The following is a 15,705-nucleotide window of genomic DNA, read 5'->3' on the forward strand; positions in this document are numbered from 1 at the left end:
ATATGATTGTCCAATATACATAGGTTTGATAGCGTAGATTTATCATCTTAGCATTGGGTTTGAGAGTGTTACATAGGTAATTTGTTCTCTTCTCCATTTCCTTTAGACTGTCATTAGTCATTACCGATGACAAAATACTGGAAAATACATAGGTCAGTCCTCTCTGCGATGCGGTGTTAAGCTATATCTTTCTTCTTTAAAAAAAAAAGAGTGACAAAAAAATTTTAGACACCATCATGTTTCCGAGCCTTTAGTATATGGTAACATACTACTTCGATTCTGAGGTTGCCTTGAAACTGTGATTACTTCTGATTTAGGTAACTCTCATAACAAAATAAAAAACTCTTCAAGAAAACACACACCAAGATGGGGACGTGAGGATATACTTGTGGAACCCAAGGCCTTAATACATGTGAATGGGGGCCAAGATGGGGTTTATAGATGATAAACTAAGATTTACAAACTCTTGTCCCATTTAAAAAACCTAATGTCTGTTTATATATTGCTCTTGTCAAATTTTAGAACGTTATTAACCCTTTGACAACATCTATCTCGAGTGCTAAACGGAGTGGATAATGCTGATGCACTATCATATACTACAGTAGAATCAGAGTTATTGCACAAACAGAAGGCTTTGCCAATGTTAACTGAGTAAAGAAGTCCGGTCGTTGCTTAAAGATATTTCTGAAGCTATGAATAATGGAACAAGTACGTGTGCTTGTGATTTATACATGAACAAGGAACGAAGAGGAACAATGAATTTTTTAATATTCTTAAAAAAATTTAACATTTATAAAGAATAATTTTTCTTTTCTATTTTTTCTTATTTTTTTTATTCCAGACAAATATAAAATAAATTTGTTCATCTCTAAATATGATAAGATTCTTTTCCAATCCATTCTCTATCTTTCTGTGATGCTTATGAAATCATTATCCCTCTTTTCAAAAGCTTCCTCTACGTAATTAAAACAGTTGATCTGATGATGAAGCAGATGATCTGGTGTTATCTATCGCATGGAATCCTACTATATAAAAGGAGCTAAATCCTTGCTTCCTAAGCCTATCCACATGTGCACAAATATTCAGGACCAACCAATATGCCAGGTCATCACGAAGTGGGCTTGCAATTAAAAAAAACGAAATCTTCGCGGCCCAGTCCATAGCCTCATCTCGCAGCCTCTCTTGATACGGATTTTGTCACAGCCCATTAAGCCCAACTCCCAGACCAATCAAGAGACGCTCTTACGGTTCGGGTTATATCGCCCCTTTCTCTGAAATCATCGTCCCTAATCCTAAGCGCCGTCTCGATCTCTTTCTCGATTCTCTTCCTCTCCCCCAACTCATCCCCCATAACGCCTCCGATGAGAGTTCTGGTACTTCAATGTGCTCTCATAAATCCTCCATTCAAGATCTCTACAGACCTTCCACATCCGCTCTCCGTCTTGATGATATCTAGATCCCTATTTATACCCTTACCTCAGATCGTAAAATCCATACCCGTACCTCAGATCGTAAAATACATACCCTCATCATGGCGAAAACGGCAAAAACGACTGCGATCCGCACCGGCAAAGCTTCTCCTCCTCTCCTCTTCCGACATGTTTCACCAGGGCCAGACGATTCCGCCTTGAAGTTTAGGCTTCTTCATTTCTGGGAAGCTCGCAAGAATGTCAAAGGAGGACCAGGGATCCTTCTTGGGATCGAGATGCTTATGATCAATGCGGAGGTATGTCTTCATTTTTCATTATATTATCGAACATTAGGTTGAGATGTTAGCGTATGTTGGAAAACAAAAATTTGATTGATTAAAATAAAAACTTGATTGATTCGTTTGAATTATATTACCGTCTCTTTCATTGGTTTTCCTTGGCCTCTTTTCGAGAAAAAAAATTGATTGATTCGTTTGAATTATATTACCGTCTCTTTCATTGGTTTTCCTTGGCCTCTTTTCGAGAAAAAAAATTGATTGATTCGTTTGAATTATATTAGCGTATCTTTGATTGATTAGAGAGATTTGTTTCTGTTGCTTTAAACGCTTATAATTTTAATCACTCTGAAAAAAACACTTGGTTTTGCTTATCTTTTATTATATATTAGCTTATCTTTGATTGGTTTTTCCCTTTCATTATTCACTTAAGAGTGCTTTGATAGAGATCAGATTAGTATAGAACATGGCTTCGTGTAATACCAAAACTGTAAAGTTTGTTTTTGTTGGCGCTTATAATTTTATATCACTCTGGAAAAAATTGATTGATTCGTTTGAATTATATTGGCGTATCTTTCATTGATTAGAGAGATTTTTTTTCTGTTGCTCTAAACGCTTACAATTTTAATCACTCTGAAAAAAACACTTGGTTTAGCTTATCTTTGATTATCTTTTAGCTTATCTTTGAGTGGTTTTCCTTTTTCATTATTCACTTGGGAGTGCTTTGATAGAGATCGGATAAATATTTGAACGCTTATAATTTTAGTTGAATGCTTTCAACTGACTCGATATTGTATCTCTGTTCTGTAGGGTACTTTGGCTCAGGGGTTCATCGGCCAGAATTTGGGAGCATCTACACACTGACAAACTTCTATGCATCCAACAGCAAGGTGATGTACCATGTTGCTTATCAGAGGCTGGTAATTTGCATCTCACACGCTTATGCCCTGTCAAAGGATGAAGAAGACATTGAAGGCATTTTGACAGAGCGCTTCAGGGTCCGTTCCTTTTCAGAATTTGAAGCCAACTGCGATCTCAGAGGGGATCTTCACGGTACGGTTTAAATATTTTCTTATCATGTTTAACCATTCCAATCGGTTAACTTTGTATTGCGTGTAACTGTTTGTTGTAGATGTTGTTGGCCACCTTAAGCTGGTTGATGGCCACCTTAAGCTGGTTGATGGCCAGGCTCTCCATCAGCGTCAGGTTTTGTGCACCAATGATGACTCAGCTTCTCGGAAAGTGATGGTCCATTTGCAGCTTAAAGAGTAAGCTGTTGTAGTTCAACCAATACAGAAATATCATTTTCTAATTTATGATTCTTACTTAAATTAAACATCTACTCTTTGTTAACTGCAGCGGTCCAGTGATGAACGTCTATCTATGGGACGAGGCCGCTGAAAGTTTCCGCCTCAAGTTTGACGCAAGTGCAGCCACTCCAACTGTTCTATTGGTCACAACGGTCAATCCTAAAAGGCTCGGTGGTAATCTCTCACACTCAATATAAGAATTCCTCATCACTCACACTCAGTTAGATAAACCTACCACTAACTGTTTCTATATTGACAGGGAAATTGTGCCTAAGTTCAATGTCCTCTTCAAGAGTGTTTTTGGATGAAGAGGTTGACCCCACCAATTATTAAAGTTGTTTGGTTTTCATTCCTAGCTTTGTTATTAAATTTAAGAATGGTCAGCATTATCATATTAAAGTTGTTTGGTTTTCATTCCTAACTTATTAAAATTGTTTGATCAGCATGCATTTTACATACGTATACGTACTTAAGAACCTAATGCATGCATGGATTGGTTTATGTCCATGCTGATATTAATTTAATTAAAGCAACTGTAATATTAGCTGCATACTGATTCGTATACGTTGTTGGAGGTTTTTTGAATTTATAAATTCATTTTTGAATTAAAATATTATTAGTATTGATATATTAATTTAATACTTTAATTCAAACTTACTGTTGTTTTTTTAAAAAAAATTGATCACCGCTTCCAACATCTTCGCATTATAAAATAAACAAAACTTAGCTTTCCCTTTCAAAAACTTAAAAACTTCAAATTTTAATTGAGCTGACTTTTATTAAACATGTAATCCGCGCGAAGCGCGGACACCGACCCTAGTGTATTGTAAAGGGCTAAAGGCTAATGCATATTTTGGTCTACGTTACTTTTTTTTATAAAGAAAAAAAAACGAACTGTTTCGATAAAAAAACAAAATGAAACGTGGGGCAATTCTCTCAAATACACATTTTTAAGTTTTTGTCACAAAAATAGATTTCAAACACTAAAATTGCCAAAATAACATTTTTTATTTTTTATTTTGAAAATTTTAAATTTTTTTTTTTTTAATTTGAAATCTTATCTCCAAAATCTCACTCCTTAACTCTAAACTCTAAACCCTAAACCCTAAACCCTAAATCATAAACCTCACCCTTAACTTCACCCCCTTAACTTTAAATTTTAATGTCTAGATTAATTAACCCCAGGGATGTATATTGATTTCTTTTCTTTTAATAAAATATTTAAGTTTATTTTGGTCATTTTTATTTTTAAAATTTATATTTGTGACAAAAAAAATTTTAAGTCTATCCTAGAGAATTTGTCGACGAAATGTTGTAAAGGTTTGCATTAAACCAAAGAGCTTGCTTCTTCCTTGTCTTCTAAGAAAAGTTTTCCACTCCTAATCGCTGAAGATAGCAAAAGGTCTCTTCATCAGATGCAAACACCTCAACATTTGCCACAGAAACCATCACCGCCACAACGACCACCAGCAAAAGGACCACCTGCATAAAGACCACGACGACCACGACCACGACCGCGGCCACCACGAGCACTAAAGAAACGGCTATCATTCTTATTTTCATCAGATTCCTCACTAGAATCATCACTAGTGCTCTCCTTCGTTTGAGTCTTGGCATCTATTTTAGCTTTTTTCTTACAAGGCTCCTCATAGCTCTCTCTCTCAGCTTTTACAGAGCGAGTTTTAACAGATACAGAAGCTTCATTGTTTGAATTGATCAATGAGATCAACAAATCCATCTTTTCTTCCATCTTCTGAAGACGATCAGCCAATACTTTTATGATCTCCTTCGTATCAGATCGTTCCTTCTCAATCGAGTTGTTCTTTTGCTTATTCACAGCAGGAGCTGCTGCTTCAGTTTTGATGGCGGATATCTTGTCCATGGCGATGATGAGAAAGAGGCTCTAGATTAGACAGAGATCACAAGTTTAATATCTAAACACAGCTCGTTTAATATTGCTCTTGCTCTTTCTCTCTCGCTCTCTTATCGTCTTCGTTATTGGATGATAATAAAGCTTGAACACCTCCTCTATTTATAGTTCCAACCACCGACCTTAGAACATGATTAACCCGGGGTTCTTAGAGTGGGATTCTTAACGGAAGCTAAGAAACTGTTTCTTAACTTTTAACTAAAAAACCTAAGAACCGGTTCTTAAAGTCCTTATTTAAGAACCAGTTCTTAACTTTTTTAGTTAAAAGTTAAGAAACAGTTTTTTAACTTCCGATAAGAACCTCATCCTAAGAACCCCGGGTTAATCATGCTTTTAGCTTTCCTTTTCCTAATTGTATTAATAATTTAATTAACCGACACATGAAAAATAAGGAAACCATTTAACGTTTTCCTTTTTGTACAGAATTTGGTTATTGGGCTGAAGATGAGTTGGGCCATATGCATACAATCTCAACCTTATGGGTAATTCAACGCCGGGGCATTTTACCCGGACCGAAGACCCGACCCGAAACCGACCTGAACCCGAGACCCGAGTGGGGTACCCAAAAACCCAAAACTTCTAGTATATATTAGGTATATGTGGATTTTTCAGTTTACTTTTGGTATTATGGGTATTTTTTAAGTTTCAAATTTTAGTTTTTGAGTATGACTTTGGGTTTCGGATAAAAATTTAGATTTCAAATATATATAATTGGGATAATCAGATAAAATTTTGGATATTTTTCATGTCTTTGGATCAGATTTTAGATAAAATTTCTCATATTTTTGAGTATTTAAATATTTTCTGTGTGTTTTAAGTATTTTTTTGGGTTGGACCCGACTTGACCCGAACCGAACCCGATCAGTAACCGAACCAAATCAACAAACTCTAATTACCCTATTGAGTCCAACTATCTAAGAGCATCTCCAATCCCACTGCAAAAAAAAACTGCAAAATGGAGTGGAAAATGCAGTCATGAACAAACAAAAAAGGCATTACTGCATATATAGAGTAATGTCTTTTTTGTTTGTTCATGACTGCATTTTCCACTCCATTTTGCAGTTTTTTTTTTGCAGTGGGGTTGGAGATGCTCTAAGACCTGACCCGGACCCGAGAAGACCCGAACCGACCCCGAACCGAGAATTTCGAATTATCCTATCGGGTCCTAAACTCTTAGACCCGAAAAACCCGGACCCGCAACCACCCGAACCCGACCCGAGGATCCGAATGCCCAGGCCTAGCTAATTCATTGGGCTCAACTCATACTGAGCTTAGATTTTTCCTGAGTTAACTAAGCTAATTTATTATATAAGCTTCAATATGTAAACTCAAACTTAGATCATTTAGATCATGAGTTAAATGAATTAACTCGCGATATAATATAAAAACAATAATAATAAAATATTTATAAAATAAAATATTAAAATAAGTTTTATAATATCAAAATTTTAAATATTAAAAAAAAATTCAAAACATTAACATTAGATACTAAATTAAAAAATTAATGTAAAATTACGAGTATATATATATATATATAGAAAGATGATGAGTGAAATAAATATTATTTTTACATTCTATATATATCTATTAACATTTTAGTTTTACATTTTAATCCTAGAAGATAAATATGATAAATATATATTTTTTACATAAGATGTCGTTTGTGAAAAATTCCCAATATAAGTTTGAATATGAGTACAACTTATCATACACAGTCTGATGGACAAACAGAGGTCGTTAATCGCTCTCTCGGTAATATGCTTCGATCATTAGTTGGTGATAATATACGATCATGGAAATCTTACTAGTATCAAGCTGAGTTTGCTTACAACCACACCACGAACAGAAACACATGTTTTAGTCCATTTCATGTTGTCTATGGACATGTTCATTCTGGTCCTCGGGATCTTGCTCCATTACCAGATATGACTCGACCTCATGGAGGTGCTACTGACTTTGTTTCGTCGTTGCAGGATGTTCACATAGAAGTTGCCAAGAATTTGGGTACTGCAGTCGTCAAATACATGCGGATCTTCGCCGTCGTGATTTTCTTTTAAATATGTAACTTAGTTTGGGTGGTCCGGTCCTCACCAAGGATCGGTTACTATTGCATGAATACAACAAGCTGAAGTCTCACAAGGTCATTTAAAGGTCTGGGAGCGCATCACCGTTGATTACATTGATACATATCTATAATTCCTTTTAAAAAATACATATCCATAATTTCAAAAATGAAAACTCCAAATATATAATTTTTTTTGGTTGCGGTGGGTATCAACAATATTTTCAAATTCTGATTATCGACATTATAAATACATTTTACGTAAACCAGTATGTTTTTTTTATATAGCGTAAACCAGTATGTTGTATGTATATTTTTATAATGACATATTTTCAATATAGGATTTGCCATATTTTCATTTGATTAACAAAACCAATTGGTTTAACATATTACTTGATTTTAAAATATATCATTATAAAAATGTTATATCAAATAACACCACATTGTACCATTTTTAAATAAAAAAAATTGAATAACCAAAATATCTGAATTGATATGAATTTATCTAAATTTTAGTTAAATTTGAGTCAGGAAACCAAAAAAAAGGTTGATTTCGACATGAACCATCCATTAATTATTTCGATAAAAATATTTCGAAACTGAATTAACCGAATTGAAACCAAACTCACAGTCACAACAGACTCGCAATGCTTGCTCTTTTCTTAGGTTTCTCTATCGTCCTTCGTCATGGTTTAATTGCAGGCGTGATTTCTCTTGTAAATCGACAACACCAATCGGTCAGCCGGTTGCTAAGTTGGCTGGTTATGTAGCAAAACCGGTACAATAAGCCGGTTCAATACCATACGGGTGGTTTAGGTGATCCAACCAATTATTGCAAGACAATAATAGTGTCAATTTCCGAATTTGATTGATGGTCGGAAGAAGTGGTTCAAAAGAAACAAAAAGATTGATGGTCGGAAGATATTTAAATTCGGTCGGTTCATTTTACTCAAAATATTAATCGGGAAGATAATTTCTACAAACCAGGAAGGTAGTCAACTGAGGAACCGGTTAAGATGAAGGAAAAAAGAAGAGGCAGTGTGAGTCATCATCATCAACCGACCGAATATATAGAAATATCTTAAGATATTATTATCCTCTACAAATATCTCATCCCTCTCTTTCTCTCTATTGGTTCGTTCGCTCGCTTGCTTGCCTCTTAAATTAAAAATCGAAAATATCAAAATTCAAAAAAATCGAAAATATCTTCTTCTACTCTTCTTCTGTGTTTCAAAGGCCATGTCCTGTATGAAAAATCAGATGGAGTGGGATAGCGATTTCGATCTCAGCGGCGGAGATAACGGACCGATTCCGTTTCCGTTGAGTAGTCAACCTAAAACGGCGACGTTTGGGTTCGTGGTCAGCGACGCTCTTGACCCTAACCACCCTATCATTTACGTCAACACCGTCTTCGAGATTATCACTGGCTATCGCGCTGACGAAGTTATTGGTAAAAACTGGTGAGCTTTCCTTCTCTTTTGCCCTTGTGTGTTACCAGACAGAGCTTTGTTCTGTCTGATTTTTTTTTTTTTTTTGAAAAGTTTGTCTGAACTCCAACTACATAGGTTGTGTGTTCTGTCTTTTAGGGAAGACTTTGTCTTTTTGATGTTTTAATTTTTTATGCGTTACTGAACTATTAATATTTTCTTTTAACCATGTCATAATAATGTGTTATACTATACAATCAATGCGTTGTGGTCTTAGTATGTTTGAATTCAATGTTTGTTTTGTCTGAATTTTTTTAGAGTTTTGTCTGAATTAATGTTTAGGAACGCCAGCTATATAGTTTGTGTCTCTTTGTGCTGTTTTCTTTTTTATGCGTTACTGAACTTCTAATATCATTTTGACATGATAATGTGTTATATAATCAAATGCGTATTGGTCTTAGTATGTTGTAATTCATGTCTATATATGCGTAATCTTTGTTCGTTGCATCTGAGTTTTGTTTCTTGTTTTGTGGCAGCCGGTTCTTGCAGTGTAGAGGTCCATATGCTAAAAGGCGACACCCCTCAGTAGATTCCACAGTTGTCTCCAAGATGCGAAGATGTCTAGAAAAAGGCATTGAGTTTCAAGGGGAGTTACTCAACTTTCGCAAAGATGGCTCTCCTTTGATGAACAAGCTGCGCCTAGTCCCTATCCGTGAAGACGACGAGATCACTCACATCATAGGTGTTCTCTTCTTCACAGACGCAAAACTCGCACCGTCTCCTGCAAAAGAGATCACAAGAAAGCGAGATCCCTCCTTCACCTCTGCTTCACCGGTTGGAGAGCGTAACGTCTCTCGTGGGCTGTGTGGGATATTCGAGCTGAGCGATGAGGTCATGGCTTACAGGATCTTGTCTCGGTTGACTCCGCGTGATATCGCGTCTGTTGGTTGCGTGTGTCGGCGGTTTAATGAGTTGACGAAGAACGATGATGTGTGGAGAATGGTCTGCCAAAACACGTGGGGGAGTGAAGCTACACGTGTTCTTGAGACTGCTCCCGGTGCGAAGAGGATCGGTTGGGTGAGACTAGCTCGAGAGTTTACCACACACGAAGCAACTGCTTGGAGGAAGTTCTCCGTTGGAGGTATTGTTCAGCCTTCTCGGTGTAACTTCAGCACTTGTGCTGTTGGGAACAAGATCGTTATCTTCGGCGGCGAAGGTGTGAACATGCAACCGATGAATGATACGTTCGTGTTGGACCTTGGCTCCACTAGTCCTGAGTGGAAATCTGTTCTGGTTAGCTCTCCTCCTCCTGGTCGCTGGGGTCATACGCTCTCTTGTGTCAACGGCTCTCGTTTAGTAGTCTTTGGAGGTTACGGGAGCCATGGGTTACTCAACGATGTCTTCTTGCTAGACCTTGATGCAGACCCTCCTACATGGAGAGAAGTATCCGGTTTAGCTCCTCCAATACCAAGATCATGGCATAGCTCGTGTACGCTCGATGGAACTAAGCTTATTGTTTCTGGTGGCTGTGCTGATTCAGGAGCTTTGCTCAACGATACGTTCTTGCTTGACTTGTCTATGGATATACCGACGTGGAGGGAGATAAGAGTTCCATGGTCTCCTCCATCTCGCCTCGGACATACCTTAACAGTCTACGGTGACAGGAAGATCCTTATGTTTGGTGGTCTTGCGGAGTATGGTTCGAGGAGGTTCCGGTCTAATGATGCGTACACGATGAATCTTAGTGAGAATGAGCCGTGCTGGAGACCCTTGGTTGGGTATGGAACTAGCCTTCCTGGAGGCGTGGCAGCTCCGAGGCTGGATCATGTGGCGATTAGTCTTCCGGGTGGTCAAATCTTGATCTTTGGTGGTTCGGTTGCAGGGCTTGACTCGGCTTCTCAGCTTTATCTTCTTGATCCAACGGAGGAGAAACCGGCTTGGAGAGTGTTGAATGTTAAGGGAAGCTCACCACAGTTTGCGTGGGGACATACAACATGTGTGGTGGGAGGAACTAGGTTGGTTGTCTTTGGTGGGCAGACAGGTGAAGAGTGGATGCTAAATGAAGCTCATGAGCTGTTGTTAGCCAACTCTAGTACTAAAATCACCTCCTCAAGACATGGAGAGAAGAGGCTCTTCTAGAAATGGAAACTCGGATGGTTCTTAGTTGCTCTGTACATGGTGGTGAGTTTGTGACGTCCATGTTTTGTTAGTATTTTGATTTAATGGTATTTGTATATTCAACATTACGAATTTTATTTGTATATTCCTTCTTGTGTAGTACAATTTTGTAGGTGACCGGATGATCCAAAAACCAAACTTAATGTTTAATCTGCTTTATTTATCTACTGTTTGCTTTAAATCTGTTCAAATTATATGAAAATTTTACACTGGCAATGTTAAAATTTAAATTTAGTACTTTGCCAAAAACTTCTACCTTTATTAAATAAAAATATAAACGGTGAAATTTCTGTGTTTGACTAGAAAATTGGATTCCATTATGCAAATGATGTTAACATTACAGAGGTGTTAGACTATCTCTTTTAGGTTTTTGTTCCTGAGGAAATCTTGTATTCCACCAGCTCGTATTATGACTTTGTATTCCACCTTTGATCAAAAATATTTCAAATGAACAAAAAAAACAAGTGAAGTTTCAGTTTTGGTCTGGAGATTTGGTTTCTATGATGCAAATGGTGTAATACTATAGGCTATGGACCTGGTGACGGTGAAAATAGAGGTACATGGTGACATAGGGTGGCATAGGTCTTTTTGTTGATAGTGTTGCAGTTATTCTTTCAGCACTAGTTCAATTTCTATTTTAATTTTTTTTTTTTTGCCGCTTTAGTTTATGGGATGGGATGCTTGGTTTTGTCACTCATGGTGTGATCATTTCTCTTTGTAGGTTGTGATATATGATCATGGTTAGAGTTGGTTATGATGTTTTATGTCCCATGATTTCCTTTTGCATTAGGTTATCATTAAGCGCAACAAGACAATGTTATGAGGCTTGAAGTTGTTGACATGTCAACAGTGGTTAATCAATACGCGGATATCAAAACCAGACAAAAGGTCTTAAAGTATGGTTGTGCATTTAACATTAAGAGAGTGATTGAACGTTATATCAACAACCATGTCAGACGAAACAAGAAACAACATTACATGTGTTGTTGGTTTTGTGGGAAATTTGAACATAAGAAAATGGATTGTATCAAAAGTCTTGAAAGTGATGAAGGGATCATTCTTACAGTATAGATTATAGCAATGAATACATCTTGCTCTCGTTGAGGAAGACATCAATCTCCATATGCATTAGCTACTTTGTTCCGACGTAATTTATTATATCATGATGTGGTCAGAAACTCAACAGAAGTTTTGGCCAAGGAATTTGATAACAATTGCGTTTATGATACGGTTCTCAAAAGTAAACCATTCCGTTTCTGATGGAGTTGTACAATGATTACTAAAGGTTCTTGCTGCAACCAGGTCTGGACGTTATCAATGTGTTTATGATATGGATATATACTAACCATGTCATTTTTTTTTGTTACCAATTGCATGTTGAGCTAATTTTAATATATTGAAGGGAACTAGAATTAAAAAAAAATTAAATTAAAAGGAATTCATTTATTATATTAGTTTTCAAGTTTGGTTTTGGCTCATCAGGTCACCTACAAAATTTTACTACAAAAGGAATATACAAATCAAATTCGTAAATTTTGCATATACAAATACCATTAAATCAAAATATTAACAAACACATGGGACGTCTCAAACTCACAAGCTCACCATGTACAGAGCAACTAAGAAACATTTGAGTTTTCATTCTGAAAAAAAAAAACACCTAGAAGACCCTCTTCTCTTCATGTCTTGACGATGTAGTACTAGAGGTAGCTAACAACAATTCATGAGCTTCATTTAGCATCCACTCTTCTCCTGTTTGACCACCTAAGATGACCAACCTAGTCCCTCCCACCACACAAGTGGTGTGCCCCCACGCAATCTGCGGTGGACATCCCTTAACACTCAGTATCCTCCACGCCGGAGTCTCCTCCGTAGGATCAAGAATATAAAGCTGAGAAGCAGAGTCAAGCCCTGCAACCGAACCGCCAAATATCAAGACTCTACCACCTGGAAGGCTAACCGCCACATGATCTAGCCTCGGTGGTGGAGCTGCCATGCCTCCAGGAAGGCTAGATCCATACCCAATCACAGGTCTCCAGCACGGTTCATCCTCGCTAAGATCCATCGTGTAGACATCGTTAGACCGGAATCTCAAAGTTCCGGATTTTGCAAGACCACCGAACATAAGGATCTTCCGGTCACCGTACACGGTTAAGGTATGTCCAAGGCGAGATGGAGGAGACCATGGAACAGGTATCTCCCTCCAAGTTGGTGTATCCATTGACAAATCAAGCAAGAACGTATCGTTCAGCAAAGCTCCTGAATCAGCACAACCACCAGATACAATCAGCTTGGTTCCATCAAGTGTGCACGAGCTATGCCATGATCTTGGTATTGGAGGGGCTAAACCGGATACTTCTCTCCATGTAGGAGGGTCTGCATCAAGGTCTAACATGAAGACATCGTTGAGTAATCCATGGCTCCCGTAACCTCCAAAGACTACTAGACGAGAGCCGTTGACACAAGAGAGCGTATGACCCCAGCGACCAGGAGGAGGAGAGCTAACCAAAACAGATTTCCACTCAGGAGTAGTTGACCCAAGATCCAACACAAACGTATCATTCATCGGTTGCATGTTCACACCTTCCCCGCCGAAGATAACAATCCTATTCCCAACCGCACAAGCGCTGAAGTTACACCGGGAAGGCTCGACGGTACCTCCAAACGAAAACTTCCTCCACGCAGTTACTTCATGCGTTGTGAACTCTCGAGCCAGTCTCCCCCAACCGATCCTCTTTGCACCGGGAACACTCTCGAGAACACGTGTGGCTTCGGTGCCCCACGTGTTTTGACAAACCATTCTCCACACGTCATCGTTCTTTGTCAACTCATTTAGCCGCCGACACACGCAACCGACCGATGCAATGTCAGGGGGAGTCAGCTTTGACAATATCTTGAGAGCTATTACCTCATCGCTCAGATCAAATATACCACCTAGTCCACGAGAGACGTTGCGATCTCCGATTGGTGAAGCAGAGGCAAATGAGCGAGATCTTCTTGGAATTGGTTTTGTAGACAAGTCTGGAAAGGGGCCGAGATCAATTTCTGCGTCTGTGAAGGAGAGAACGCCTATGAAATGAGTGATCTCGTCTTCTTCACGGATGGGGACTAGACGCAGCTTGTTCATCAAAGGAGACCCGTTTTTCCTGAAGTTGAGTAACTCTCCCTGAAACTCGATGCCTTTTTCTAGACACTGTCGCATTTTTGACACAACTGTGGAATCTACAGAGGGATGCCTTCTTTTAGCATATGGACCTCTACACTGCAAGAACCGGCTGCCAAAAGAAGAAGAAACATATCAGAAGGGAACTAACAACGTAACAGATACAGTACTTGAGCTAACGATCGCTCACAAGCAATATAACAAAGATCAAAATAACAACAGTCAATAATTCAAAAGAAAGAAAACATATCACAAAGACATGAGACATAAACTATGTAGTTGGCGTTGATCAGACAATACTGAAAACATTAATATCCTCCTCAGTCCTCAATTGATAGATTTGTTCCTATATAGCCAACTTCCAGTTACATGATTTCTGACTTGTTCCCGATATGTTCAAGCTCCCAACAAGCTATCTCGTAACATCGTTATTCATACCAAAAGATTCTCTAATTCATGGTAAAGAAGAAGGCAAGCTCTCCAGTAACATCTCAACAAGCTCTCTAGTAACATCTCAACAAGCCTAATCATATAAAATTCAAGCTCCTCCACAAGAACCATAATGATGAGTAGAAATTTATATTTTTTCCATAGTAACATCGTATACATACTAACAACTTAACAGATACAGTACTTGACTGAATGATCCCACACAAGCTATAGAACAATGATCAAGTTATATACATATAATACATGTAACTTAAGTTAAATAATGCAAAAGAAATAAACACATCACAAAGACAAAGCTCAATGCATCATCAGGACACACAAACTATATAGTTGGCGTTAATCAGACGATACTGAAAACATTATAAGTTACATGTATCCTCCTCACTTTATAGCTTTTTTTCCTCTATAATTAACCAACTTCTGAGTCCAAAAGAAATTATTCAAGATCCTCAACAAGAACCATACGAACCATAGTAATGAAAGCTCTCTCTAGTAATTGGCGTTCCTAAACAAAAATTCAGACAAGAACAAAGTTCTGTCTAGTAAAAAGTAGACAAAGCTCAGAGTCTTCTCTAAAGCAGCTAAAAGACATTGACAGACACACAACAAAGCTCTGTCTAGTAGCAAAACTGAAGGAAAGTAAGCTCACCAGTTTCTACCAATAACTTCCTCAGCCCTATACCCAGTAACAATCTCGAAGACGGTGTTGACGTAGATGATAGGTTGGTCCGGCTCTAGAGCGTCGCTGACCACGAACCCACACGGCGTCGTTCCAGGAAGACTAATCTCCGGAAACGGAACCGGTCCGCTGTCTCCGCCGAACCATCCATCATCAGCCACCTCATCTCCGCCGCTAAGATCGGAATCGCTGTCCCACTCCATTTTGATTTTGCAACCAATTAAAAGGGGGGAAAGGCTCGAAATTGAGACAAACCCAGAAATCGCAATTGAAAACTCAGCAGAAGAAGATGAAAAAGATTTGATTTTTGATTAAGAGCCAAGCAAAGCAATCGAGAGAGGAAGATGATCTTTGAAGAAGAAGAACGAAAGAGGGGATTGATTCGGGTCGGGCTATATGGGATCTCAGTGCCTCTCCTTTATTTATCTTAACCGGTTTCTCAGTTTCTTTTACCTTCCCGGTTTACAGATATTATCTACATTTTCCCGTTTTAATTTGATTACCTCCCTCCTTGCATTCCAATGGTTTAGGGATTTGGATTTTTCTTTTGGTTTGTTTGGTTTGGTTTGTTTTTTTTAATACATATTACATACATCTCAAGTGAGTCTCTTTTTTTTATTCTTCGTCAACAAATCCCCTGAACTATATTTTAGAAGTAATTTGTATATATATCATCAATACATTAACTTTCACAAAAAAATAATGACATGACTTAAAAACAATATGACATGACATAAATCTAATTGTGACATGTAAATTTACTATATTTAGATTTATGTTTTTGGTAAGATTTCTTAAATA

General features: G+C 37.9%; 3 protein-coding genes across 3 annotated transcripts; 1 reads left to right on the forward strand and 2 right to left on the reverse strand.

Annotated features, from left to right (window-relative positions):
- Window positions 1-4,399: 4,399 nt before the first annotated feature.
- Window positions 4,400-4,998, reverse strand: LOC106305404 (double-strand break repair protein MRE11A-like). Its single transcript, XM_013741780.1, has one exon. It carries the CDS (start codon window positions 4,895-4,897, stop codon window positions 4,442-4,444), a length of 456 nt encoding a protein of 151 aa, XP_013597234.1. The 5' UTR covers window positions 4,898-4,998; the 3' UTR covers window positions 4,400-4,441.
- Window positions 4,999-8,154: 3,156 nt separating this feature from the next.
- Window positions 8,155-10,795, forward strand: LOC106301249 (adagio protein 2-like). The gene is made up of 2 exons (XM_013737604.1): window positions 8,155-8,467; window positions 8,971-10,795. The coding sequence occupies exons 1-2, from the start codon at window positions 8,247-8,249 to the stop codon at window positions 10,571-10,573; spliced, it is 1,824 nt and encodes a 607-aa protein (XP_013593058.1). The 5' UTR covers window positions 8,155-8,246; the 3' UTR covers window positions 10,574-10,795.
- Window positions 10,796-12,099: 1,304 nt separating this feature from the next.
- LOC106307034 (adagio protein 2) lies at window positions 12,100-15,291 on the reverse strand. The gene is made up of 2 exons (XM_013743870.1): window positions 14,875-15,291; window positions 12,100-13,887 (listed from the first exon to the last, which is right to left on the reverse strand). The coding sequence occupies exons 1-2, from the start codon at window positions 15,105-15,107 to the stop codon at window positions 12,273-12,275; spliced, it is 1,848 nt and encodes a 615-aa protein (XP_013599324.1). The 5' UTR covers window positions 15,108-15,291; the 3' UTR covers window positions 12,100-12,272.
- Window positions 15,292-15,705: the final 414 nt, after the last annotated feature.

The sequence above is a fragment of the Brassica oleracea genome, chromosome C7 (genome assembly GCF_000695525.1).
Source record: "Brassica oleracea var. oleracea cultivar TO1000 chromosome C7, BOL, whole genome shotgun sequence".
Classification (NCBI taxonomy): Eukaryota; Viridiplantae; Streptophyta; class Magnoliopsida; order Brassicales; family Brassicaceae; genus Brassica; species Brassica oleracea.